Source organism: Xenopus tropicalis, chromosome 8, assembly GCF_000004195.4.
Source record: "Xenopus tropicalis strain Nigerian chromosome 8, UCB_Xtro_10.0, whole genome shotgun sequence".
In the NCBI taxonomy this organism is placed as follows: domain Eukaryota; kingdom Metazoa; phylum Chordata; class Amphibia; order Anura; family Pipidae; genus Xenopus; species Xenopus tropicalis.
The window spans coordinates 141,575,302-141,599,757 of record NC_030684.2 but is presented as its reverse complement, the minus strand read 5'-3'; the positions used below and the strand labels follow the sequence as shown (position 1 = coordinate 141,599,757).

General features: G+C 48.3%; 2 protein-coding genes across 5 annotated transcripts in view; one reads left to right on the top strand and one right to left on the bottom strand.

Moving 5' to 3' along the window:
- Nucleotides 1-2,076: 2,076 nt before the first annotated feature.
- Nucleotides 2,077-21,817, bottom strand: tmem79 (transmembrane protein 79). Of its 4 annotated transcripts, XM_031892107.1 has the most exons (6): nucleotides 21,735-21,816; nucleotides 16,796-16,887; nucleotides 13,289-13,435; nucleotides 11,079-12,312; nucleotides 4,837-5,050; nucleotides 2,077-2,967 (listed from the first exon to the last, which is right to left on the bottom strand). In XM_031892107.1, the coding sequence occupies exons 4-6, from the start codon at nucleotides 12,211-12,213 to the stop codon at nucleotides 2,775-2,777; spliced, it is 1,542 nt and encodes a 513-aa protein (XP_031747967.1). In that variant the 5' UTR covers nucleotides 12,214-12,312; nucleotides 13,289-13,435; nucleotides 16,796-16,887; nucleotides 21,735-21,816; the 3' UTR covers nucleotides 2,077-2,774. The 4 variants fall into 4 exon arrangements, with proteins under 4 accessions (XP_031747967.1, XP_031747968.1, XP_031747966.1 ...); XM_031892108.1 differs by lacking the exon at nucleotides 13,289-13,435 and having other exon boundaries at nucleotides 11,079-12,257; nucleotides 21,735-21,817; XM_031892106.1 differs by lacking the exon at nucleotides 13,289-13,435.
- Nucleotides 21,818-22,358: 541 nt separating this feature from the next.
- Nucleotides 22,359-24,456, top strand: part of smg5 (SMG5 nonsense mediated mRNA decay factor) — a 28,968-nt gene continuing 26,870 nt past the window's right edge. The window contains 1 exon segment of the mRNA NM_001079154.1: nucleotides 22,359-22,471. Within this exon segment, the coding sequence (NP_001072622.1) occupies nucleotides 22,407-22,471 (65 nt within the window). The 5' untranslated portion in view covers nucleotides 22,359-22,406.

Sequence of the window (24,456 nt, the reverse complement as noted above, 5' to 3'; positions counted from 1 at the left end):
ATTTTATTTCTGAGACAAAGGTTTGTTTATATGGGAGCCTCCCTAGTAATTAGGGATCTATTTTGCTTCCCGGCCCATGAAACAACAAGTAGTTAGGACGTGCCCGGCTGCGGTGAGAACCCCAGACAGCCCTGTATTCTGCTCGCTGTTGCTGGGAGTAGTACTTACAGTGGCTGGAGCACAATAAACATTATTAATGTAAATAGTTGCATACAGTGACACAAATACATTTGGGTGGATTTCCCCTTGAAGCTGACAGTGTCTCAGCATGCAGTGTGCTCTTCCCTACGGTCCCACCCGGTGCCATGGCTGCCAATTAGTTGCTACCCGGCTTGCCCAGCGCAGGAATTGCAAATAGGAAGGCTCCAGGCGCGAGACAGGCGGGTTCTGCCCCAAACTGCCCCTGTACAGACATGTACTCACTCAGTAAATAGCTGCTTGTCTGGCACCCACAGCTCAGCACTTTCCCTTATGGCAGTAAAATCATGGCCCTTCTCCTTATTATCCATTGTTTAAAGGCAACATAAATACATAAAGGGCATATAATCCCAAATAGAAAATCAATATTAGGGGCCAATTATGGTGGCGGCATCTCCATAAGACATGAACCCCCCCCCTGGGTAAGTGAATCCAATCTCCCCCAGTACTTACCCAGGTACAGAGCTCTGATTCTCTGTACTTCCTGCTCCTGGGCTGCTCTCTTTCCCATGGTCAGGCAGGAACCTCCCCCTGGGTAAGTGAATCCAATCTCCCCCCAGTACCTACCCAGGTACAGAGCTCTGATTCTCTGTACTTCCTGCTCCTGGGCTGCTCTCTTTCCCATGGTCAGGCAGGAACCCCCCCCCCCTGGGTAAGTGAATCCAATCTCCCCCCAGTACTTACCCAGGTACAGAGCTCTGATTCTCTGTACTTCCTGCTCCTGGGCTGCTCTCTTTCCCATGGTCAGACAGGAACCTCCCCCTGGGTAAGTGAATCCAATCTCCCCCCAGTACTTACCCAGGTACAGAGCTCTGATTCTCTGTACTTCCTGCTCCTGGGCTGCTCTCTTTCCCATGGTCAGGCAGGAACCCCCCCTGGGTAAGTGAATCCAATCTCCCCCCAGTACTTACCCAGGTACAGAGCTCTGATTCTCTGTACTTCCTGCTCCTGGGCTGCTCTCTTTCCCATGGTCAGACAGGAACCTCCCCCTGGGTAAGTGAATCCAATCTCCCCCCAGTACTTACCCAGGTACAGAGCTCTGATTCCCTGTACTTCCTGCTCCTGGGCTGCTCTCTTTCCCATGGTCAGGCAGGAACCTCCCCCTGGGTAAGTGAATCCAATCTCCCCCCAGTACTTACCCAGGTACAGAGCTCTGATTCTCTGTACTTCCTGCTCCTGGGCTGCTCTCTTTCCCATGGTCAGGCAGGAACCTCCCCCTGGGTAAGTGAATCCAATCTCCCCCAGTACTTACCCAGGTACAGAGCTCTGATTCTCTGTACTTCCTGCTCCTGGGCTGCTCTCTTTCCCATGGTCAGGCAGGAACCTCCCCCTGGGTAAGTGAATCCAATCTCCCCCCAGTACTTACCCCAGGTACAGAGCTCTGATTCTCTGTACTTCCTGCTCCTGGGCTGCTCTCTTTCCCATGGTCAGGCAGGAACCTCCCCCTGGGTAAGTGAATCCAATCTCCCCCCAGTACTTACCCAGGTACAGAGCTCTGATTCTCTGTACTTCCTGCTCCTGGGCTGCTCTCTTTCCCATGGTCAGGCAGGAACCTCCCCCTGGGTAAGTGAATCCAATCTCCCCCAGTACTTACCCAGGTACAGAGCTCTGATTCTCTGTACTTCCTGCTCCTGGGCTGCTCTCTTTCCCATGGTCAGACAGGAACCTCCCCCTGGGTAAGTGAATCCAATCTCCCCCCAGTACTTACCCAGGTACAGAGCTCTGATTCTCTGTACTTCCTGCTCCTGGGCTGCTCTCTTTCCCATGGTCAGACAGGAACCTCCCCCCTGGGTAAGTGAATCCAATCTCCCCCCAGTAATTACCCAGGTACAGAGCTCTGATTCTCTGTACTTCACTGAATAAACTAAGAAGCAGGTATAATAAAGTGAAACTACTGATTTTCTGTTTATTTAGGTATAAATACTGAACACAAAATGGCAGCTGAACAACAAGGCACTGCTATAAATACAGTGAGAATTACTAAGAACATTGTGTAAGAAGATGGGGGACAAGTAATGGGGTAAGTGAAATTGTTCTTTTCTGCCGTATCATGAAATCATATAGTTGAACCCACGGGTCTCTTTACTTTCCCTTAGTACCCACCCTGGTGCAGAGCTCTAAATCTCTATGTGCTGCTCTCTTTCCCATTGTCAGCCAGGGGGCAACTCCATGTTCCTGGGAACCCCCAGTTAAGAAAAAAAAAACATTTGTTCTTTGCGGCCCTACCCATGTGACCTGATCAGCCTCCCAGCCTCCGTGTTCAATGTGCTTCCTATGTCCTTAATGGACCTCCAGCTAATTGTAGCTCAATGCCCACTTACTTTTGTGGCTCCACTACATACTCTATTGCACTGATTAACCAACCAATCAAAAAACAGGTTTAATAGAAGAAATGTTGTATAAAGGTGGTAACATTGACCTGAGTAAGAAACATCCATGATGCATCAGTAAGCCCACCCTGGGTTCCTGTGTTTATAACCGATTACCCTGAAGGGACGTAAAGTTCTAGAGTGTTGAGCTGAGGCTGCTCTTTTGCCTCTTTGTTCTAGATTTAGTTCTTTTCCTCTCTGTGGCCTTCAACCCAAAGTGTCTACTTTTGACTTGGAGTCCTCCTTGGGAGGTAAGCCCAAATACAGCATCCTCTCCGGGTCCACAAGGAACATGAAGCAGAGGTTACAAGCCAGCATGCAGACCAACGGCAGGAAGGCCAGGCCGTAGCCAAAGCCACGGAATGAGCGGCCAACCGCAAACGACAGCCAGTATATCAGCCTGGAAGGAGAGAACATAGAAACAATTTCAGTTCCTGAATGTAGGGTGGACCTTAGGCATTTGCAGTCTGCTAGAGACTCAGGGGGCAGAAGTGACTGGTGCGGAGAGAAGGCAAAAGCATTGGAATTGTGAGAGGTCAAGTTGTGGAGATACATGGGGCACAGAGCGATGAAAAGAAGAGGAAGATAGAAATATTACAGAAACATATGGAGAGACATAAAGGGCAGAAAGGCCAATAAAAGAGAAGTCAATGAAGGAAGGTGAAGACAGAAGGATGAGAGGAATACAAGAAGGAACATGATGAAATGATGGAGAAACACAAGGGGTGGAAGGACTGATGAAGGGGAAGAGAGGTCAGTAAAGGGAGGTGGAAATGAAGAATGCAAAGAAACATGGGACATAGGGGGTCTGATGAAGGTGAAGGAAGATGGTAGACCAAAGAATAATGGCAAGGAAGACATGGGACACAATTAATAAGGAGAAACGTGGAGTGTAGTAGGGCTGATAGAGAACTAATGATGGAGAAGGATTACAGGAATAAATAGAAACATGAGATGTACAGGGACTGATGAAGAAGAAAAAGAGAGAGGAGGGGTAGAAACCTGGAATGTTGAGAGGCTGATGATGGAGGAGAGGGATGGATGGGGTAGAAATGTAGAAAGTGGAGAGGCTGATGATGGAGGAGAGGGATGGATGGGGTAGAAATGTAGAAAGTGGAGAGGCTGATGATGGGGGAGAGGGATGGACGGGGTAGAAATGTAGAAAGTGGAGAGGCTGATGATGGAGGAGAGGGATGGACGGGGTAGAAATGTAGAAAGTGGAGAGGCTGATGATGGAGGAGAGGGATGGACGGGGTAGAAATGTAGAAAGTGGAGAGGCTGATGATGGGGGAGAGGGATGGATGGGGTAGAAATGTAGAAAGTGGAGAGGCTGATGATGGGGGAGAGGGATGGATGGGGTAGAAATGTAGAAAGTGGAGAGGCTGATGATGGAGGAGAGGGATGGACGGGGTAGAAATGTAGAAAGTGGAGAGGCTGATGATGGAGGAGAGGGATGGACGGGGTAGAAATGTAGAAAGTGGAGAGGCTGATGATGGAGGAGAGGGATGGATGGGGTAGAAATGTAGAAAGTGGAGAGGCTGATGATGGAGGAGAGGGATGGATGGGGTAGAAATGTAGAAAGTGGAGAGGCTGATGATGGAGGAGAGGGATGGACGGGGTAGAAATGTAGAAAGTGGAGAGGCTGATGATGGAGGAGAGGGATGGATGGGGTAGAAATGTAGAAAGTGGAGAGGCTGATGATGGAGGAGAGGGATGGATGGGGTAGAAATGTAGAAAGTGGAGAGGCTGATGATGGAGGAGAGGGATGGACGGGGTAGAAATGTAGAAAGTGGAGAGGCTGATGATGGAGGAGAGGGATGGACGGGGTAGAAATGTAGAAAGTGGAGAGGCTGATGATGGAGGAGAGGGATGGATAAGAAGAAGGTAGTATACAGGTATAGGGGTAGTATACAGGTATAGGGGTAGTATACAGGTATAGGGGTAGTATACAGGTATAGGGGTAGTATACAGGTATAGGGGTAGTATACAGGTATAGGGGTAGTATACAGGTATAGGGGTAGTATAACTAAGCAAAGAGAAGTATAAGAGGAAGGATATGGCTGTGTGGGATCAGGGAACAGAGATACAAATAAAGGGTAAGTAAAACATCAGCAGGAAACAAGTGAAACTGTGAATAAGTGAGTACAGTTCCAGTACAGGGAAATGCCTCTCCTGTGCCCCACATTGGGCAATCTCCTCTCCTACCCACATTATTTATAGCCCGGCTGTCAGATCCTGTGTCAGGGCCCCGCCCCTGCGCATCACTTACTGCGAGAGTGCAAAGAGACAGGTGAGCAGCGGGATGAGCTTCAGGTAGTTCTGGGGCAGGTAAGTCACCAACACGCACAGGTTAAAGAAATACAAAACGAACAGGAAGGTGCTCTGCTTGACAAACCGCCGGTGAATGGCCACCTCCCGCACCTTGGGCTTAAAGGGGTCGAAGGAAGAGGTGCAGAGCCGCGAGATCCCGTGGATGATTACTCCTGGGGGAAAGACAGGAAAATGGTGTTTTATAGAGCATCACTCATTGGATCACTTAGGGGCCCATTTACTAAGGTGGAGAACCATTGAGTCCTATGGAGGTTTAGATTAGTCAGTGACAGCCTGTCCTTGGCACATTCTCAAGGGGAACTTAATCCCATCATTGTTTTCTATTTCACCCAGTTTCAAGGGGAAGTTAATCCAATCATTGTTTTCTATTTCACCCAGTTTCAAGGGGAAGTTAATCCCATCATTGTTTTCTATTTCACCCAGTTTCAAGGGGAAGTTAATCCCATCATTGTTTTCTATTTCACCCAGTTTCAAGGGGAACTTAATCCCATCATTGTTTTCTATTTCACCCAGTTTCAAGGAGAAGATAATCCCATCATTGTTTTCTATTTCTCCCAGTTTCAAGGGGAACTTAATCCCATCATTGTTTTCTATTTCTCCCAGTTTCAAGGGGAACTTAATCCCATCATTGTTTTCTATTTCTCCCAGTTTCAAGGGGAAGTTAATCCCATCATTGTTTTCTATTTCTCCCAGTTTCAAGGGGAACTTAATCCCATCATTGTTTTCTATTTCTCCCAGTTTCAAGGGGAAGTTAATCCAATCATTGTTTTCTATTTCACCCAGTTTCAAGGGGAAGATAATCCCATCATTGTTTCCTATTTCACCCAGTTTAAAGGGGAACTTAATCCCATCATTGTTTTCTATTTCTCCCAGTTTCAAGGGGAAGTTAATCCAATCATTGTTTCCTATTTCACCCAGTTTCAAGGGGAAGATAATCCCATCATTGTTTCCTATTTCACCCAGTCTCAAGGGGAAGATAATCCCAACATTGTTTTCTATTTCACCCAGTTTCAAGGGGAAGATAATCCCATCATTGTTTCCTATTTCACCCAGTTTCAAGGGGAAAATAATCCTATCATTGTTTTCTATTTCACCCAGTTTCAAGGGGAACTTAATCCCATCATTGTTTTCTATTTCACCCAGTTTCAAGGGGAAGATAATCCCATCATTGTTTTCTATTTCACCCAGTTTCAAGGGGAAATTATTCCTCTCATTGTTTTCTATTTCACCCAGTCTCAAGGGGAAGGTAATCCCATCATTGTTTTCTATTTCACCCAGTTTCAAGGGGAAGTTAATCCCATCATTGTTTCATATTTCACCCAGTTTCAAGGGGAAATTATTCCTCTCATTGTTTTCTATTTCACCCAGTCTCAAGGGGAAGATAATCCCCTCATTGTTTTCTATTTCTCCCAGTTTCAAGGGGAAGTTAATCCAATCATTGTTTTCTATTTCACCCAGTTTCAAGGGGAAGATAATTCCATCATTGTTTTCTATTTCACCCAGTTTCAAGGGGAAGTTAATCCCATCATTGTTTTCTATTTCACCCAGTTTCAAGGGGGAGTTAATCCCATTATTGTTTTCTATTTCTCCCAGTTTCAAGGGGAACTTAATCCCATCATTGTTTTCTATTTCTCCCAGTTTCAAGGGGAAGTTAATCCAATCATTGTTTTCTATTTCACCCAGTTTCAAGGGGAAGATAATCCCATCATTGTTTCCTAGTTTCAAGGGGAACTTAATCCCATCATTGTTTTCTATTTCTCCCAGTTTCAAGGGGAAGTTAATCCAATCATTGTTTCCTATTTCACCCAGTTTCAAGGGGAAGATAATCCCATCATTGTTTCCTATTTCACCCAGTCTCAAGGGGAAGATAATCCCAACATTGTTTTCTATTTCACCCAGTCTCAAGGGGAAAATAATCCTATCATTGTTTTCTATTTCACCCAGTTTCAAGGGGAACTTAATCCCATCATTGTTTTCAATTTCACCCAGTTTCAAGGGGAAGATAATCCCAACATTGTTTTCTATTTCACCCAGTTTCAAGGGGAAATTATTCCTCTCATTGTTTTCTATTTCACCCAGTCTCAAGGGGAAGGTAATCCCATCATTGTTTTCTATTTCACCCAGTTTCAAGGGGAAGATAATCCCATCATTGTTTTCTATTTCACCCAGTTTCAAGGGGAAATTATTCCTCTCATTGTTTTCTATTTCACCCAGTCTCAAGGGGAAGTTAATCCCATCATTGTTTTCTATTTCACCCAGTTTCAAGGGGAAGTTAATCCCATCATTGTTTTCTATTTCACCCAGTTTCAAGGGGAAGTTAATCCCATCATTGTTTCATATTTCACCCAGTTTCAAGGGGAAATTATTCCTCTCATTGTTTTCTATTTCACCCAGTTTCAAGGGGAAGATAATCCCATCATTGTTTTCTATTTCACCCAGTTTCAAGGGGAAGTTAATTCCCTCATTGTTTTCTATTTCACCCAGTTTCAAGGGGAAGTTAATCCCATCATTGTTTTCTATTTCACCCAGTTTCAAGGGGAAGTTAATCCCATCATTGTTTTCTATTTCACCCAGTTTCAAGGGGAAGTTAATCCCATCATTGTTTTCTATTTCACCCAGTTTCAAGGGGAAGATAATCCCATCATTGTTTTCTATTTCACCCAGTTTCAAGGGGAAGTTAATCCCATCATTGTTTCATATTTCACCCAGTTTCAAGGGGAAATTATTCCTCTCATTGTTTTCTATTTCACCCAGTTTCAAGGGGAAGATAATCCCATCATTGTTTTCTATTTCACCCAGTTTCAAGGGGAAGTTAATTCCCTCATTGTTTTCTATTTCACCCAGTTTCAAGGGGAAGTTAATCCCATCATTGTTTTCTATTTCACCCAGTTTCAAGGGGAAGTTAATCCCATCATTGTTTTCTATTTCACCCAGTTTCAAGGGGAAGTTAATCCCATCATTGTTTTCTATTTCACCCAGTTTCAAGGGGAAGATAATCCCATCATTGTTTTCTATTTCACCCAGTTTCAAGGGGAAGTTAATCCCATCATTGTTTTCTATTTCACCCAGTTTCAAGGGGAAGATAATCCCATCATTGTTTTCTATTTCACCCAGTTTCAAGGGGAAGTTAATCCAATCATTGTTTCCTATTTCACCCAGTTTCAAGGGGAAGATAATCCCATCATTGTTTCCTATTTCACCCAGTTTCAAGGGGAAGATAATCCCATCATTGTTTCCTATTTCACCCAGTTTCAAGGGGAAGATAATCCCATCATTGTTTCCTATTTCACCCAGTCTCAAGGGGAAGATAATCCCAACATTGTTTCCTATTTCACCCAGTCTCAAGGGGAAGATAATCCCAACATTGTTTTCTATTTCACCCAGTTTCAAGGGGAAAATAATCCTATCATTGTTTTCTATTTCACCCAGTTTCAAGGGGAAGTTAATCCCATCATTGTTTTCAATTTCACCCAGTTTCAAGGGGAAGATAATCCCATCATTGTTTTCTATTTCACCCAGTTTCAAGGGGAAATTATTCCTCTCATTGTTTTCTATTTCACCCAGTCTCAAGGGGAAGGTAATCCCATCATTGTTTTCTATTTCACCCAGTTTCAAGGGGAAGTTAATCCCATCATTGTTTCATATTTCACCCAGTTTCAAGGGGAAATTATTCCTCTCATTGTTTTCTATTTCACCCAGTTTCAAGGGGAAGTTAATCCCATCATTGTTTTCTATTTCACCCAGTTTCAAGGGGGAGTTAATCCCCTCATTGTTTTCTATTTCACCCAGTTTCAAGGGGGAGTTAATCCCATCATTGTTTTCTATTTCACCCAGTCTCAAGGGGAAGATAATCCCAACATTGTTTTCTATTTCACCCAGTTTCAAGGGGAAAATAATCCTATCATTGTTTTCTATTTCACCCAGTTTCAAGGGGAAGTTAATCCCATAATTGTTTTCAATTTCACCCAGTTTCAAGGGGAAGATAATCCCATCATTGTTTTCTATTTCACCCAGTTTCAAGGGGAAATTATTCCTCTCATTGTTTTCTATTTCACCCAGTCTCAAGGGGAAGGTAATCCCATCATTGTTTTCTATTTCACCCAGTTTCAAGGGGAAGTTAATCCCATCATTGTTTCATATTTCACCCAGTTTCAAGGGGAAATTATTCCTCTCATTGTTTTCTATTTCACCCAGTTTCAAGGGGAAGTTAATCCCATCATTGTTTTCTATTTCACCCAGTTTCAAGGGGAAGTTAATTCCCTCATTGTTTTCTATTTCACCCAGTTTCAAGGGGAAGTTAATCCCATCATTGTTTTCTATTTCACCCAGTTTCAAGGGGAAGATAATCCCATCATTGTTTTCTATTTCACCCAGTTTCAAGGGGAAGATAATCCCATCATTGTTTTCTATTTCACCCAGTTTCAAGGGGAAGTTAATCCCATCATTGTTTTCTATTTCACCCAGTTTCAAGGGGAAGATAATCCCATCATTGTTTTCTATTTCACCCAGTTTCAAGGGGAAGTTAATCCCATCATTGTTTTCTATTTCACCCAGTTTCAAGGGGAAGATAATCCCATCATTGTTTTCTATTTCACCCAGTTTCAAGGGGGAGTTAATCCCATTATTGTTTTCTATTTCACCCAGTTTCAAGGGGGAGTTAATCCCATTATTGTTTTCTATTTCACCCAGTTTCAAGGGGAAGTTAATCCCATTATTGTTTTCTATTTCACCCAGTTTCAAGGGGAAGTTAATCCCATTATTGTTTTCTATTTCACCCAGTTTCAAGGGGGAGTTAATCCCATTATTGTTTTCTATTTCACCCAGTTTCAAGGGGAAGTTAATCCCATTATTGTTTTCTATTTCACCCAGTTTCAAGGGGAAGTTAATCCCATTATTGTTTTCTATTTCACCCAGTTTCAAGGGGAAGTTAATCCCATTATTGTTTTCTATTTCACCCAGTTTCAAGGGGAAGTTAATCCCATCATTGTTTTCTATTTCACCCGGTTTCAAGGGGAAGTTAATCCCATCATTGTTTTCTATTTCACCCAGTTTTAAGGGGAAGATAATCCCATCATTGTTTTCTATTTCACCCAGTTTTAAGGGGAAGATAATCCCATCATTGTTTTCTATTTCACCCAGTTTCAAGGGGAAATTAATCCCCATCCTTGTTTCTTTTTTCATACATTCTCAAGGGGAAGATAATCCCATCATTGTTTTCTATTTCACCCAGTTTCAAGGGGAAGATAATCCAATCATTGTTTTCTATTTCACCCAGTTTCAAGGGGAAATTAATCTCCTCATTGTTTTCTATTTCACCCAGTTTCAAGGGGAAGTTAATCCCATCATTGTTTTCTATTTCACCCAGTTTCAAGGGGAAATTAATCCCATCATTGTTTTCTATTTCACCCAGTTTCAAGGGGAAGATAATCCCATCATTGTTTTCTATTTCACACATTCTCAAGGGGAAATTAATCCCCATACTTGTTTCCTATTTCACACATTCTCAAGGGGAAGTTTTCTATTTCACCCAGTTTCAAGGGGAACTTAATCCCATCATTGTTTTCTATTTCACCCAGTTTCAAGGGGAAGTTAATCCCATCATTGTTTTCTATTTCACCCAGTTTCAAGGGGAAGTTAATCCCATCATTGTTTTCTATTTCACCCATTTTCAAGGGGAAGTTAATCCCATCATTGTTTTCTATTTCACCCATTTTCAAGGGGAAATTAATCCCCATCCTTGTTTCCTATTTTCACACATTCTCAAGGGGAAGTTAATCCCATTATTATTTTCTATTTCACCCAGTTTCAAGTGAAACTTAAACATTATTTTTTTTCAAGAATGAGCACCGATTTTCCTAAAATGGCTGCTGGAGCAGTTCCTGTTTGGGAAGATGTACATGCTACAGTCCCCCCAACTTCCTGGATCTGCTTCTGTGGCCCTGGGAAGAATGTTCTTTAGAATGTCCACTTCCACCCAGTGCGGCCTACTGCTAACTCCCAGCAACCATAACCTTACTATGTACATACATGTTGTATGGCAGCCCCCACAGTAGAAATATACTCAGATTTTAGTAATCAAAGTCACTTTGCATCATGGGGGATTCTACATTGCGGCGACCCTAGCAACCAGCCAGCAGTTTGAATGGTTGGAAAGACAAATAACACAACAAGTGTTCTTACCGAGGATGATGGGAAATGAGGCAAATGCCCCACACCGTAAGGTGTAAATAAGCCTGGTGGTGATATCTGGCATCAGCGGGGCATCAAAGGGCAGGAATGTGTAAGCCAAACACAGGAAGGCCGGGAACACAAAGAGAGAGAGGAAGAAGGAGCCGACGATCTTGAGATAGTTCTTGTCACACCGGCAGCCAACAGGTCCTCCTTGCATGGACTCCACATCTACTGACCTGGAATGGTGAGAACGGAGTAGAGGTTCTGCCTCTGGTTCTCCTCTATCAGAGTCCAAATGTTCGCACATTTCCAGCTGCACCTTTCTGTGGCTACTCCCAGAAAAGCTTTCTAGCCTCTCGTGTTGGATAAAGAAGGCAGGGTTCACCGTTTGCGAGTCACAGTCCTCTTCTCCTTTTAGGTCTTCTGCTTCTCTCTTTTCAACTTGGTCCTCACAGGGATCAAACAGTCCGGCGTTGCTTAGCCTCGTGATGTGGTCCGGTGGCTTGCTGGAATCGGGGTAGGGCAGGGTAACTTGTGCATCTTCATACCTGTGGCCATAGTCCTCCTCCTCTAATGAGACCGAGTGCCTGGACCTCTCAGAGCCACTTCTGCTCCTAACTAAGTTGGAGTCTACTGATAGACTGTCTGCACACAACAAATCCCCACTGCCTTTCCCACTTTCCTCTGCGTCTAAACTTTCATTATGGTTCATATAGTTCTCCACACACTCTTTACACAGGCAAGTGGGGACACTGTGCTTTCGGCATTGCAAAGGAAGACCTTTGGCAAGAGGAGAGCTTTGAGCTTTGCCCATGGATGTGTCCTTGTCATCACTAAAACCCCCGTTGTCCATATTAACAGATCCATCACTGCTTTGTTCTTCTGCAGCACCAGGGGTCGTAGAGACGTCTACTTCACAAAACCCAACACTTTTTCGCTTCTTCTGTTCTGGGTTGTCCTGTTGATCAAGGGTGGGATTCTGAGCAACATCTTCTCCATGATCACATGGTCTGTCGGATCGGATAAGCCTCGGTTGATCTACATTCATGTTGGGTTGCACCGCCACTTCAGTTAACTCTTCAGAATCCCCTACGACTCCACTGTCCACATCATTCGGCTTCTCAGGAGCTTCCGGAGCCACCATTGGGCCTCTGTCAACAAATGCGATTTCTCCTTGTCTGGTTTAAGCTGAAGGTAGAGAAGGAGAGCTCATCATCTCACGTTCTGCCTCTTCCCATCCTACCTGGCAGCGAAACAAACAGAACAAGGGTTACTTTGTGTTTAACAGAGGAAACGGGAGACAACGGTAGGCCGGAGGAATTTGCTTTTGGATGAAATCCTTGGCAGATCCAAGGAACTCGAGCCTCGTACCAACTGAAACCCTCGACTTCTATTCATACAGGCAAAGGAATGCAAGAGCAGATAAGAGGCGTGTACCCCACCCTGCGTGGTTGTACCTCTGGGTTAACTGCTTTAATCACTCCGTTTGGGGCGGTTACACAGATTGAGGGCAGTTCCACTTTACTTACTTAGGAGGTTGCGCTCATTTATTTTTGTATTAATAATAACTAAAGGTCCTCATACACGGGCCGATTCTAGTTGCCAATATGGGTCCCTTCGACCGATTCGGCAGCTAATCGGCCCGTGTATGGGGGCTACCGACGGACCTGCCCGACTGATATCTGGCCTGAAATCGGGCAGATCTCAATTGGGAAGGTTAGAAAATCTAGTCGGATCGGGGACCACATCGGCTCGTTGATGCGGCCCCCAGGCCGACTTTTGCTATGCCCGTAGTTATAATTCGATCATTTGGCCCCAGGGCCAAACGATCAAATTATCCTGGATTCTCCCGATATCGCCCACCCGTAGGTGGGGATATCGGGTGAAGATCTGCTCGCTTGGCGACATCGCCAAGCAAGCGGATCTGCCCGTGTATGGGGACCTTAAGACATACTGCCATTGGTTTTTCTCCCCTATTTGTTTCTTCCACATACCAATGGGAGGTTCTGACGGCTACTGGGCTACACCGGTGTGGAACGGGAGGAAGGCTGGCATCTCTAGGGCTACTACATACCTCTGGACGTATCTAAGCCATGCACATCTGTACAAAAACACCCCCTGATGTGGCTTTCCCAGCATCTCACTCACTCTAATTCATAGTGAGTGGAACGTCCCCATTGACAATTACACATAGTAAAGTGATAGAAACAAAGACTCACAGACATCACGTTCAGCCTTTCATCTTTCTCCTACCATCTCTGCTGACAGGCACTTGTATGTAACTACTTCCTCACGGTGCTGGTCTCCCTTTAGCCACGAGGATAGGATTGCGGGCACTCTCGGGGCACAGTTATGCCTACTGCTTGCTGTGGTTAAATGGAATCAAAGTTCAACTGCCGCCGCCACTGAGGGTTTTGTTCCATGATAATAATATTTCCATGAAGCAGAACTTCTAAATATTTTCTACCCCCCCCTCTGGGTTTCAGGGCATGACCTACTATTCTTATATCCCCCTTCCTTCCTGTATCTGGCAGAAAGTTCCCCGCCACCCCCATACTCCCCTTACAAGCTGTACTCCAAGTGTTCATATCAGGAGTAGCTCCACGGCTGAGCGCTCACTAGCCAACTGCTGCCTACACAAGTCACACAGTGACAGGGGCTTATGTATTAACGTGGACACATTTTGTCCTGTAACCCATAGCAACCAGCCAGCAGTTACTGGTATTGTCCAGTTAAAGGACAAGGCTGCACATTCCTTGGGGGAATCTATTTTTTAACACACTGTCCAGGTTTATCCAGAGGCTAGTTATTCTGAATTTTATTGGCCATGGGGCATCAGAACACTTACCATACACATAGGGAGTCAGTACAGCTAGCCACACACACACACACACACACACACACACACACAGAGTCAGTACAGCTAGCCACACACACACACAGAGGGAGTCAGTACAGCTAGCCACACACACACACACACACACAGAGAGTCAGTACAGCTAGCCACACACACACACACACACAGAGAGTCAGTACAGCTAGCCACACACACACACACACACACACACAGAGAGTCAGTACAGCTAGCCACACACACACACACACACACACACACACACACACACACACACACACACACAGAGAGTCAGTACAGCTAGCCACACACACACAGAGGGAGTCAGTACAGCTAGCCACACACACACACACACAGAGAGTCAGTACAGCTAGCCACACACACACACACACACACAGAGAGTCAGTACAGCTAGCCACACACACACACACACACACACACACACAGAGAGTCAGTACAGCTAGCCACACACACACAGAGGGAGTCAGTACAGCTAGCCACACACACACAGAGGGAGTCAGTACAGCTAGCCACACACACACACACACACACACACACACACACACACACACACACACACAGAGGGAGTTAGTACAGCTAGCCACACACACACAAACAGAGGGAGTCAGTACAGCTAGCCACACACACACAGAGGGAGTCAGTACAGCTAGCCACACACACACAAAAAGAGGAAGTCAGTACAGCTAGCCACACACACACAGAGGGAGTCAGTACAGCTAGCCACACAGAGGGAGTAAGTACAGCTAGCCACACACACAGAGGAAGTCAGTACAGCTAGCCACACACACACAGAGGGAGTCAGTACAGCTAGCCACACACACACAGAGGGAGTCAGTACAGCTAGCCACACACACACACACACACACACACAGAGGGAGTCAGTACAGCTAGCCACACACACACAGAGGGAGTCAGTACAGCTAGCCACACACACACACACACAGAGAGTCAGTACAGCTAGCCACACACACACACAGAGGGAGTCAGTACAGCTAGCCACACACACACACACACAGAGGGAGTCAGTACAGCTAGCCACACACACACAGAGGGAGTCAGTACAGCTAGCCACACACACACACACACACACAGAGGGAGTCAGTACAGCTAGCCACACACACACAGAGGGAGTCAGTACAGCTAGCCACACACACACACACACACACACACACACACACACACACACACACACACACACACACACACACAGAGGGAGTTAGTACAGCTAGCCACACACACACAGGGAGTCAGTACAGCTAGCCACACACACACACACACACACACACACAGAGTCAGTACAGCTAGCCACACACACACAGAGGGAGTCAGTACAGCTAGCCACACACACACAGAGGGAGTCAGTACAGCTAGCCACACACACACACACACACACACAGTCAGTACAGCTAGCCACACACACAGAGAGAGTTAGTACAGCTAGCCACACACACACAGAGGGAGTCAGTACAGCTAGCCACACACAAACAGAGGGAGTCAGTACAGCTAGCCACACACACACAGAGGGAGTCAGTACAGCTAGCCACACACACACAGAGGGAGTCAGTACAGCTAGCCACACACACAGAGGAAGTCAGTACAGCTAGCCACACACACAGAGGGAGTCAGTACAGCTAGCCACACACACAGAGGGAGTCAGTACAGCTAGCCACACACACACAGAGGGAGTCAGTACAGCTAGCCACACACACACAGAGAGAGTCAGTACAGCTAGCCACACACACACAGAGGGAGTCAGTACAGCTAGCCACACACACACAAACAGAGGGAGTCAGTACAGCTAGCCACACACACACAGAGGGAGTCAGTACAGCTAGCCACACACACAGAGGAAGTCAGTACAGCTAGCCACACACACAGAGGGAGTCAGTACAGCTAGCCACACACACACACACAGAGAGAGTCAGTACAGCTAGCCACACACACACACACACACAGAGTCAGTACAGCTAGCCACACACACACAGAGAGAGAGTCAGTACAGCTAGCCACACACACAGAGGGAGTCAGTACAGCTAGCCACACACACACAGAGAGAGTCAGTACAGCTAGCCACACACACACAGAGGGAGTCAGTACAGCTAGCCACGCAGATATAGTTATAAATGCTCTTGGTAACAGTACAAATGGCTGGTGTATATGACAGCTTGAAGCTCTGCATTCTGTCTGACAGGGAATTCTGGGTGTTGTATTTCAGCTAAGGCTTCCACGTCCCTGACCCTTTATCTCGGAGCGTCCAACCAGCCCTCAGTATTTCAGCTGTACAACAGCAGGGATGACGGCAGCAGTGTGCATTGTTATACAGATGAATATGGGGGCAGGAATGTACCGATGACTCTCCGGGATAATGAACTGGATATTCTACTGCCTAGAACCATTATACCTGGCCAGTCAGAGGAGCAGCAATAGCCCTACACCCAATAGGAGTCACTCATGCAGGGTTGGTCGGAATTTTTATATCGGATAAAAGCACAAAAGCCCCCCCGTGTCACTGCAGGTTGGGGTGCTCAGGGTGGCACCTTACGGCAGCCCTTCTGGCACAGCAGGGGATTGTGGGTAAAGCTGGTAACAAGGAAAGCTCAGACAGTGTATATAGTATAGTGAGTAACACATCTTATCTGCTCGGTATTGCTGGGAGTTGTAGTTTAACGGGACAACACTCAATAATGGATAAATAGGGGAAGGTTAAATAGCCACAAAGCGAGGCTAAAGTGCTGCCCTGCGGTTTGTCCTATGTCTGCCCGTAACCTCCAGCCGTGGAAATTGTTATACGGGGAATTCCTTCAGGGATCCACACACTCGGGGTAGAAGAACGAGTCTTATATTTACTTACCAGATCCTGGGGCTTCATATCTCCCTACTGGGGGCCTGGGTCCATGCTGGGACTAACCTGCTTCCACTTCCCACCCTGTCCTGTGTATTTACCTGCCGAGAGAGAGAGATCAAACAGGTTAAACCTGCAACAGTGGGAGGGGCCTGGGTGAGTTACACGTTTAGCCACGCCTCCCCAAGATATCCGTAACTGCCTGGCACTGAGAGGCCAGCAATTCCATCACAGCAGCTATGGGATCTTTTATTTGGAATGCTGGATAAGGGATCATTCTGTAATGCAGAGCAGCATGCTTTAGGGTGACGACACACGGAAATTCTAGTAGCAGCTACTAAAATAGACAATGCTTGTGTGTGTTTTAGCAGAGGCAATTCTCAGTATTGTCTATGGCAGGGTTTTTTTTTCTGGCATTTAGTAGCTGCTACTAAGTAGCTCTGTGTGTCTAAGGCTACTAAATAGCATCTAAACAATAAAAACACCACACCACTCAGCTAACCCCACTGATTTAGGGTGAAGACACACGGAGCTACTAGTAGCAGCTACTTGTCCCGGCTACTAAAACAGACAATGCTGATCACTTACTGATAATTGCCCCTACCTGTGTTTTAGGGCGAAGACACAAGGGGCGATTAGTCACCGTGACTTTTAATCAACCCAGTTGCATCAACTTATCGCAGGTGACTTTTCGCCCATAGAGTGTATTTGTGTTGCAGCAACAAATTACGCATTTTTGTCACACGGATTAGTCACCGCGCCTTTTTAAAAAGTTCCGGTGACTAATCACCCCGTGTGTCTTTGCCCTTGGAAGAGGCAATTCTCAATATTGTCTACAGGAGGGTATTTTCTGGCTTTCTGTTAGATTGAAAACACACGGCGGCTACTTTTTCACGGTTACTTAGTAGCCGCAAAAATGTAGCAGCTACTAAGCAGCTCTGTGTGTCTTCGCCTTAAGACACACAGAGCTACTTAGTAGCTGTGAAAAAGTAGTTGCCGTGTGTCTTCAATCTAACAGACCCGGAGGAAAAACGACTTCTGCTACATTGTTTCGAGAGTTAGAACCAGACCAGAGGAAAGGATAAACACTTTTAATATAGACAGTAGTGTGCACAGATTAGATTGTAAGCTCCGCCGGGGCAGGGGCTGATTTGTGAAGCTGAAGAGCTAACGCTTTGATACACCCAGCCACCCCGATGAACCCTGCTGGGAATGAAACTGTGCTCCCCGGCTGTGATTCAGCAGCTCCCTGACTCAGGCTCAGGGCCATTTTTGGGTTGGGCTCAGGCATAAAGGAGATCTATACCAGGAAATTGTGACTCTTCCTTTTCAGATTCATATACATTGTGTGTATTGTGTGCAGCTATGGGGGAGGGATTCGCCTCGACCCCCCCCCCCCCCCGTGGCTTCTCTGCCACATGTGATTTAGGCTCCCTCTACAATAAGTTTGTTAAAGAGGTGGAATGCCCAGTTCTAAGCAACTTTTCAATTGGTCTTCATTATTTATATTATAGTTTGTTTTTTTTTTTTTAAATAATTTTCCTTCTTATTCTTTGCAGCTTTCCAATGGGGGGTCACTGACCCCGGCAGCCAGAAAACCATTGCTCTGTGAGACTTTATATAACGTATTTTTTCTATTCAGGCCCTCTCCTATAAATATATCGGCCTCTCATTCTAACCACTCCCTGGTTGCTAAGGTAATTCAGACCCTAGCAACCAGACAGCTGCTGAAACTCCAACCAGGAGAGCTGCTGAACTAAAATTGAATTAAAAAAACTAAGAATAATAGAAAATGGAGACCAATTGCAAACTGTTTCAGAATATTATTCTCTTTTAGCACAGGCAGGCCCCCGAGTCAGTGGGAGCCATTATGGGAGGGCAAAGGCACGCGTGGGGCCGGCTGCCAGGACCCTGACATGGCGCAATACAATAGGCCTTATCTTTCCCTACGTGAGTCCTTGCCCTGGGACAATAGGCGCCGGGCAGCTAAGTGCTTTCCAACAGGGAACAGTAAATAGCACAATAAAGTAATTAGGCTGGGGATACGCAAGGTATTTGTAGAGCGGCTGAGATTGCACCCAGCGTGGCCCTGATTTATCTGATAGGCCCCCACCCCGGCATTGGGACTGTGTTTATTCTCTGTATTGGTGCCCTGTGGGGAACTCTGGCTGCAGCGGTGCCTGGGTGCCATGGATTTACAGCCCCAGTACTGAGGCCCATACCCCACTATGTACCCCAGTACTGAGGCTGATACCCCACTATGTACCCCAGTACTGAGGCTGATACCCCACTATGTACCCTAGTACTGAGGCCCATACCCCCACTATGTACCCCAGTACTGAGGCCCATACCCCCACTATGTATCCCAGTACTGAGCCCCATACCCCACTATGTACCCCAGTACTGAGCCCCATACCCCCACTATGTACCCCAGAACTGAACCCCATACCCCCACTATGTACCCCAGTACTGAGGCCCATACCCCACTATGTACCCCAGTACTGAGGCCCATACCCCACTATGTACCCCAGTACTGAGGCCCATACCCCCACTATGTACCCCAGTACTGAGGCCCATACCCCACTATGTACCCCAGTACTGAGGCCCATACCCCCACTATGTACCCCAGTACTGAGCCCCATACCCCACTATGTACCCCAGTACTGAGCCCCATACCCCCACTATGTACCCCAGTACTGAGGCCCATACCCCACTATGTACCCCAGTACGGAGGCCCATACCCCCACTATGTACCCCAGTACTGAGGCCCATACCCCCACTATGTACCCCAGTACTGAGGCCCATACCCCACTATGTACCCCAGTACTGAGACCCATACCCCCACTATGTACCCCACTACTGAGGCCCATACCCCACTATGTACCCCAGTACTGAGGCCCATACCCCCACTATGTACCCCAGTACTGAGGCCCATACCCCCACTATATTACCCCAGTACTGAGGCCCATACCCCACTATGTACCCCAGTACTGAGGCCCATACCCCCACTATGTACCCCAGTACTGAGGCCCATACCCCCACTATGTACCCCAGTACTGAGGCCCATAACCCCACTATGTACCCCAGTACTGAGGCCCATACCTCCACTATGTACCCCAGTACTGAGGCTGATACCCCACTATGTACCCCAGTACTGAGGCCCATACCCCATTATGTACCCCAGTACTGAGGCTGATACCCCACTATGTACCCCAGTACTGAGGCTGATACCCCACTATGTACCCTAGTACTGAGGCCCATACCCCCACTATGTACCCCAGTACTGAGGTCCATACCCCCACTATGTACCCCAGTACTGAGGCCCATACCCCCACTATGTACCCCAGTACTGAGGCCCATACCCCCACTATGTACCCCAGTACTGAGGCCCATACCCCACTATGTACCCCAGTACTGAGCCCCGTACCCCACTATGTACCCCAGTACTGAGGCCCATACCCCCACTATGTACCCCAGTACTGAGGCCCATACCCCACTATGTACCCAGTACTGAGGCCCATACCCCACTATGTACCCCAGTACTGAGCCCCATACCCCCAGTACTGAGCCCCATACCCCCAGTACTGAGCCCCATACCCCCACTATGTACCCCAGTACTGAGGCCCATACCCCACTATGTACCCCAGTACTGAGCCCCATACCCCACTATGTACCCCAGTACTGAGCCCCATACCCCACTATGTACCCCAGTACTGAGCCCCATACCCCACTATGTACCCCAGTACTGAGGCCCATACCCCCACTATGTACCCCAGTACTGAGGCCCATACCCCACTATGTACCCCAGTACTGAGGCCCATACCCCCACTATGTACCCCAGTACTGAGCCCCATACCCCCACTATGTACCCCAGTACTGAGCCCCATACCCCACTATGTACCCCAGTACTGAGCCCCATACCCCCACTATGTACCCCAGTACTGAGCCCCATACCCCACTTTGTACCCCAGTACTGAGGCTGATACCCCACTATGTACCCCAGTACTGAGCCCCATACCCCACTATGTACCCCAGTACTGGGGCCCATACCCCCACTATGTACCCCAGTACTGAGCCCCATACCCCACTATGTACCCCAGTACTGAGACTGATACCCCACTATGTACCCCAGTACTGAGGCCCATACCCCCACTATGTACCCCAGTACTGAGCCCCATACCCCCACTATGTACCCCAGTACTGAGACTGATACCCCACTATGTACCCCAGTACTGAGACTGATACCCCACTATGTACCCCAGTACTGAGACTGATACCCCACTATGTACCCCAGTACTGAGCCCCATACCCCACTATGTACCCCAGTACTGAGCCCCATACCCCACTATGTACCCCAGTACTGAGACTGATACCCCACTATGTACCCCAGTACTGAGCCCCATACCCCACTATGTACCCCAGTACTGAGACTGATACCCCACTATGTACCCCAGTACTGAGGCTGATACCCCACTATGTACCCCAGTACTGAGCCCCATACCCCACTATGTACCCCAGTACTGAGGCTGATACCCCACTATGTACCCCAGTACTGAGGCTGATACCCCACTATGTACCCCAGTACTGAGGCTGATACCCCACTATGTACCCCAGTACTGAGGCTGATACCCCACTATGTACCCCAGTACTGAGCCCCATACCCCACTATGTACCCCAGTACTGAGGCTGATACCCCACTATGTACCCCAGTACTGAGCCCCATACCCCCACTATGTACCCCAGTACTGAGGCTGATACCCCACTATGTACCCCAGTACTGAGCCCCATACCCCCACTATGTACCCCAGTACTGAGCCCCATACCCCACTATGTACCCCAGTACTGAGCCCCATACCCCCACTATGTATCCCAGTACTGAGGCTGATACCCCACTATGTACCCCTGATCCGTGTGTTCCTCAGGTATCCCTGGCAAACCCCTCACTTACACACAGGATTCCATCATTGCACCCGTAGAGTCAGGTTTCAGGGTTCTACAGACGGAACCAATATGATTTATTAGATATATTACACCGCTGTGCATTGTGGGAGGCCTGGCAGCTGTGGGCCCAGCCCATTGGTTCCAGGACAGTATCAGCAGGCTCTTGGCATCTGATTGGCCACCCAGTCACATGTGGTGCAGCACCTGAGGCAGGCCAACAGGGGGTCCATATAAACTTGTCCATCTTTGGGATCGGGCTCTGTGTTATTTCGATACCCCGCCGTAAAGTAAGACTGCTGTGCCGTTTTTGCTTTATTCTGACAGGAATACCATTCACCTAGTGTGTAAAATGCACGCAGCACAGTAGTATGTAACTTATACACACATATATTTTAAAAAATCCAGACTCCCCGAAGATTTCCCGCCCAAGCCACTGCCACTTTCCCAGCATTCCTCTCCCCAGGACTCCGCCTCACTACGCACCTGTAGCAAACACCTGTACGCCCCGCCTCTCCCAAGTCCCAACGCCTGTCACTCACGTTTAACCACGCCCAGTACGCAGAGCCCGCCCCTCGCAGAGCGCGTCCCCGCAGGTGTAGCTTGTGTGCGCGCTTGTGCTCTCGCGAGATTTGGCAGTGCCAGACATGGCGGACTCGGCGGGACCGCGGTGACGGGAACCATGAGCCAAGGAGCCGCCGAGAGCGAACCCGAGGCCAAGGTGTTACACACCAAGAGGCTGTACCGGTGAGTGGCGGCCCCACTGCTACTGTTATGGGGGGGCCCCGGGGCTTGGGCTCAACCGCATCTGCAAGTACTGCGACATGGGGGCTGATGGGAATTGTAGTTTCTCTGCTCTTCATGGAATATGTTTTGGGCATGGTTGGGGCACACCTAAAGCGGCTATTGTGGGGCCGTATGGGTGGCACTAGGGGGGACTCAGGGGCAACATTATATATATATCTGGGCATCAGGCTGGGCTAGGGGGCATGGAGGGAAAGCAGATCCATGGTACCAACAGCTGGGCTGTAGCTCTTATGGGGGAAGTGTATATTCATGGTACTAGTAGGGCAGATTGGGCTTGGGGGGTACTGGGGGGAAAGGGTAGATCTATGGCAGTGGGGCAGATTGGGCTTGGGGGGTACTGGGGGAAAGGGTAGATCTATGGCAGTGGGGCAGATTGGGCTTGGGGGTACTGGGGGGAAAGGGTAGATCTATGGCAGTGGGGCAGATTGGGCTTGGGGGGTACTGGGTGGGAAAGGGGTAGATCTATGGCAGTGGGGCAGATTGGGCTTGGGGGGTACTGGGGGAAAGGGTAGATCTATGGCAGCAGGGCAGATTGGGCTTGGGGGGGTACTGGGTGGGAAAGGGTAGATCTATGGTAGCGGGGCAGATTGGGCTTGGGGGGTACTGGGGGAAAGGGCAGATCTATGGTAGCGGGGCAGATTGGGCTTGGGGGGTACTGGGGGAAAGGGCAGATCTATGGTAGCGGGGCAGATTGGGCTTGGGGGTACTGGGGAGAAAGGGCAGATCCATGGCAGCAGGGCAGATTGGGCATTGGGGGGTACTGGGGGAAAGGGCAGATCCATGGCAGCAGGGCAGATTGGGCTTGGGGGTACTGGGGAGAAAGGGCAGATCCATGGCAGCAGGGCAGATTGGGCTTGGGGGGTACTGGGGGAAAGGGCAGATCTATGGCAGTGGGGCAGATTGGGCTTGGGGGGTACTGGGGGAAAGGGCAGATCTATGGTAGCGGGGCAGATTGGGCTTGGGGGTACTGGGGAGAAAGGGCAGATCCATGGCAGTGGGGCAGATTGGGCTTGGGGGGTACTGGGGAAAGGGCAGATCTATGGTAGCGGGGCAGATTGGGCTTGGGGGTACTGGGGAGAAAGGGCAGATCCATGGCAGCAGGGCAGATTGGGCTTGGGGGGTACTGGGGGAAAGGGCAGATCCATGGCAGTGGGGCAGATTGGGCTTGGGGGGTACTGGGGGAAAGGGCAGATCTATGGCAGTGGGGCAGATTGGGCTTGGGGGGTACTGGGGGAAAGGGCAGATCTATGGTAGCGGGGCAGATTGGGCTTGGGGGTACTGGGGAGAAAGGGCAGATCCATGGCAGCAGGGCAGATTGGGCTTGGGGGGTACTGGGGGAAAGGGCAGATCTATGGTAGCGGGGCAGATTGGGCTTGGGGGGTACTGGGGGAAAGGGCAGATCCATGGCAGCAGGGCAGATTGGGCTTGGGGGGTACTGGGGGAAAGGGCAGATCTATGGCAGTGGGGCAGATTGGGCTTGGGGGGTACTGGGGGGAAAGGGCAGATCTATGGCAGTGGGGCAGATTGGGCTTGGGGTACTGGGGGGGAAAGGGCAGATCTATGGTAGCGGGGCAGATTGGGCATTGGGGGGTACTGGGGAAAGGGCAGATCTATGGTAGCGGGGCAGATTGGGCATTGGGGGGTACTGGGGGAAAGGGCAGATCTATGGCAGCAGGGCAGATTGGGCATTGGGGGGTACTGGGGGAAAGGGCAGATCTATGGCAGCAGGGCAGATTGGGCATTGGGGGGTACTGGGGAGAAAGGGCAGATCTATGGCAGCAGGGCAGATTGGGCATTGGGGGGTACTGGGGGAAAGGGCAGATCTATGGTAGCAGGGCAGATTGGGTACTGGGGGAGGATGGGCAGATCCATGGCAGCGGGACAAATTGAGCTTAGGTGGTACTGGGGAGAAAGGGTAGATTGGG

Bases quoted from the DNA above. Each gene is read 5' to 3' on its own strand.
- tmem79 (XM_031892108.1), bottom strand. From the start codon at position 12,213: ATGGTGGCTCCGGAAGCTCCTGAGAAGCCGAATGATGTGGACAGTGGA. The intron at 5,051-11,078 runs GTAAGAACACTT...TCTTTCCCCCAG, and splicing joins CTCATTTCCCATCATCCTCG to GAGTAATCATCCACGGGATC. The intron at 2,968-4,836 runs GTAAGTGATGCG...CTCTCCTTCCAG, and splicing joins TGTCTCTTTGCACTCTCGCA to GCTGATATACTGGCTGTCGT.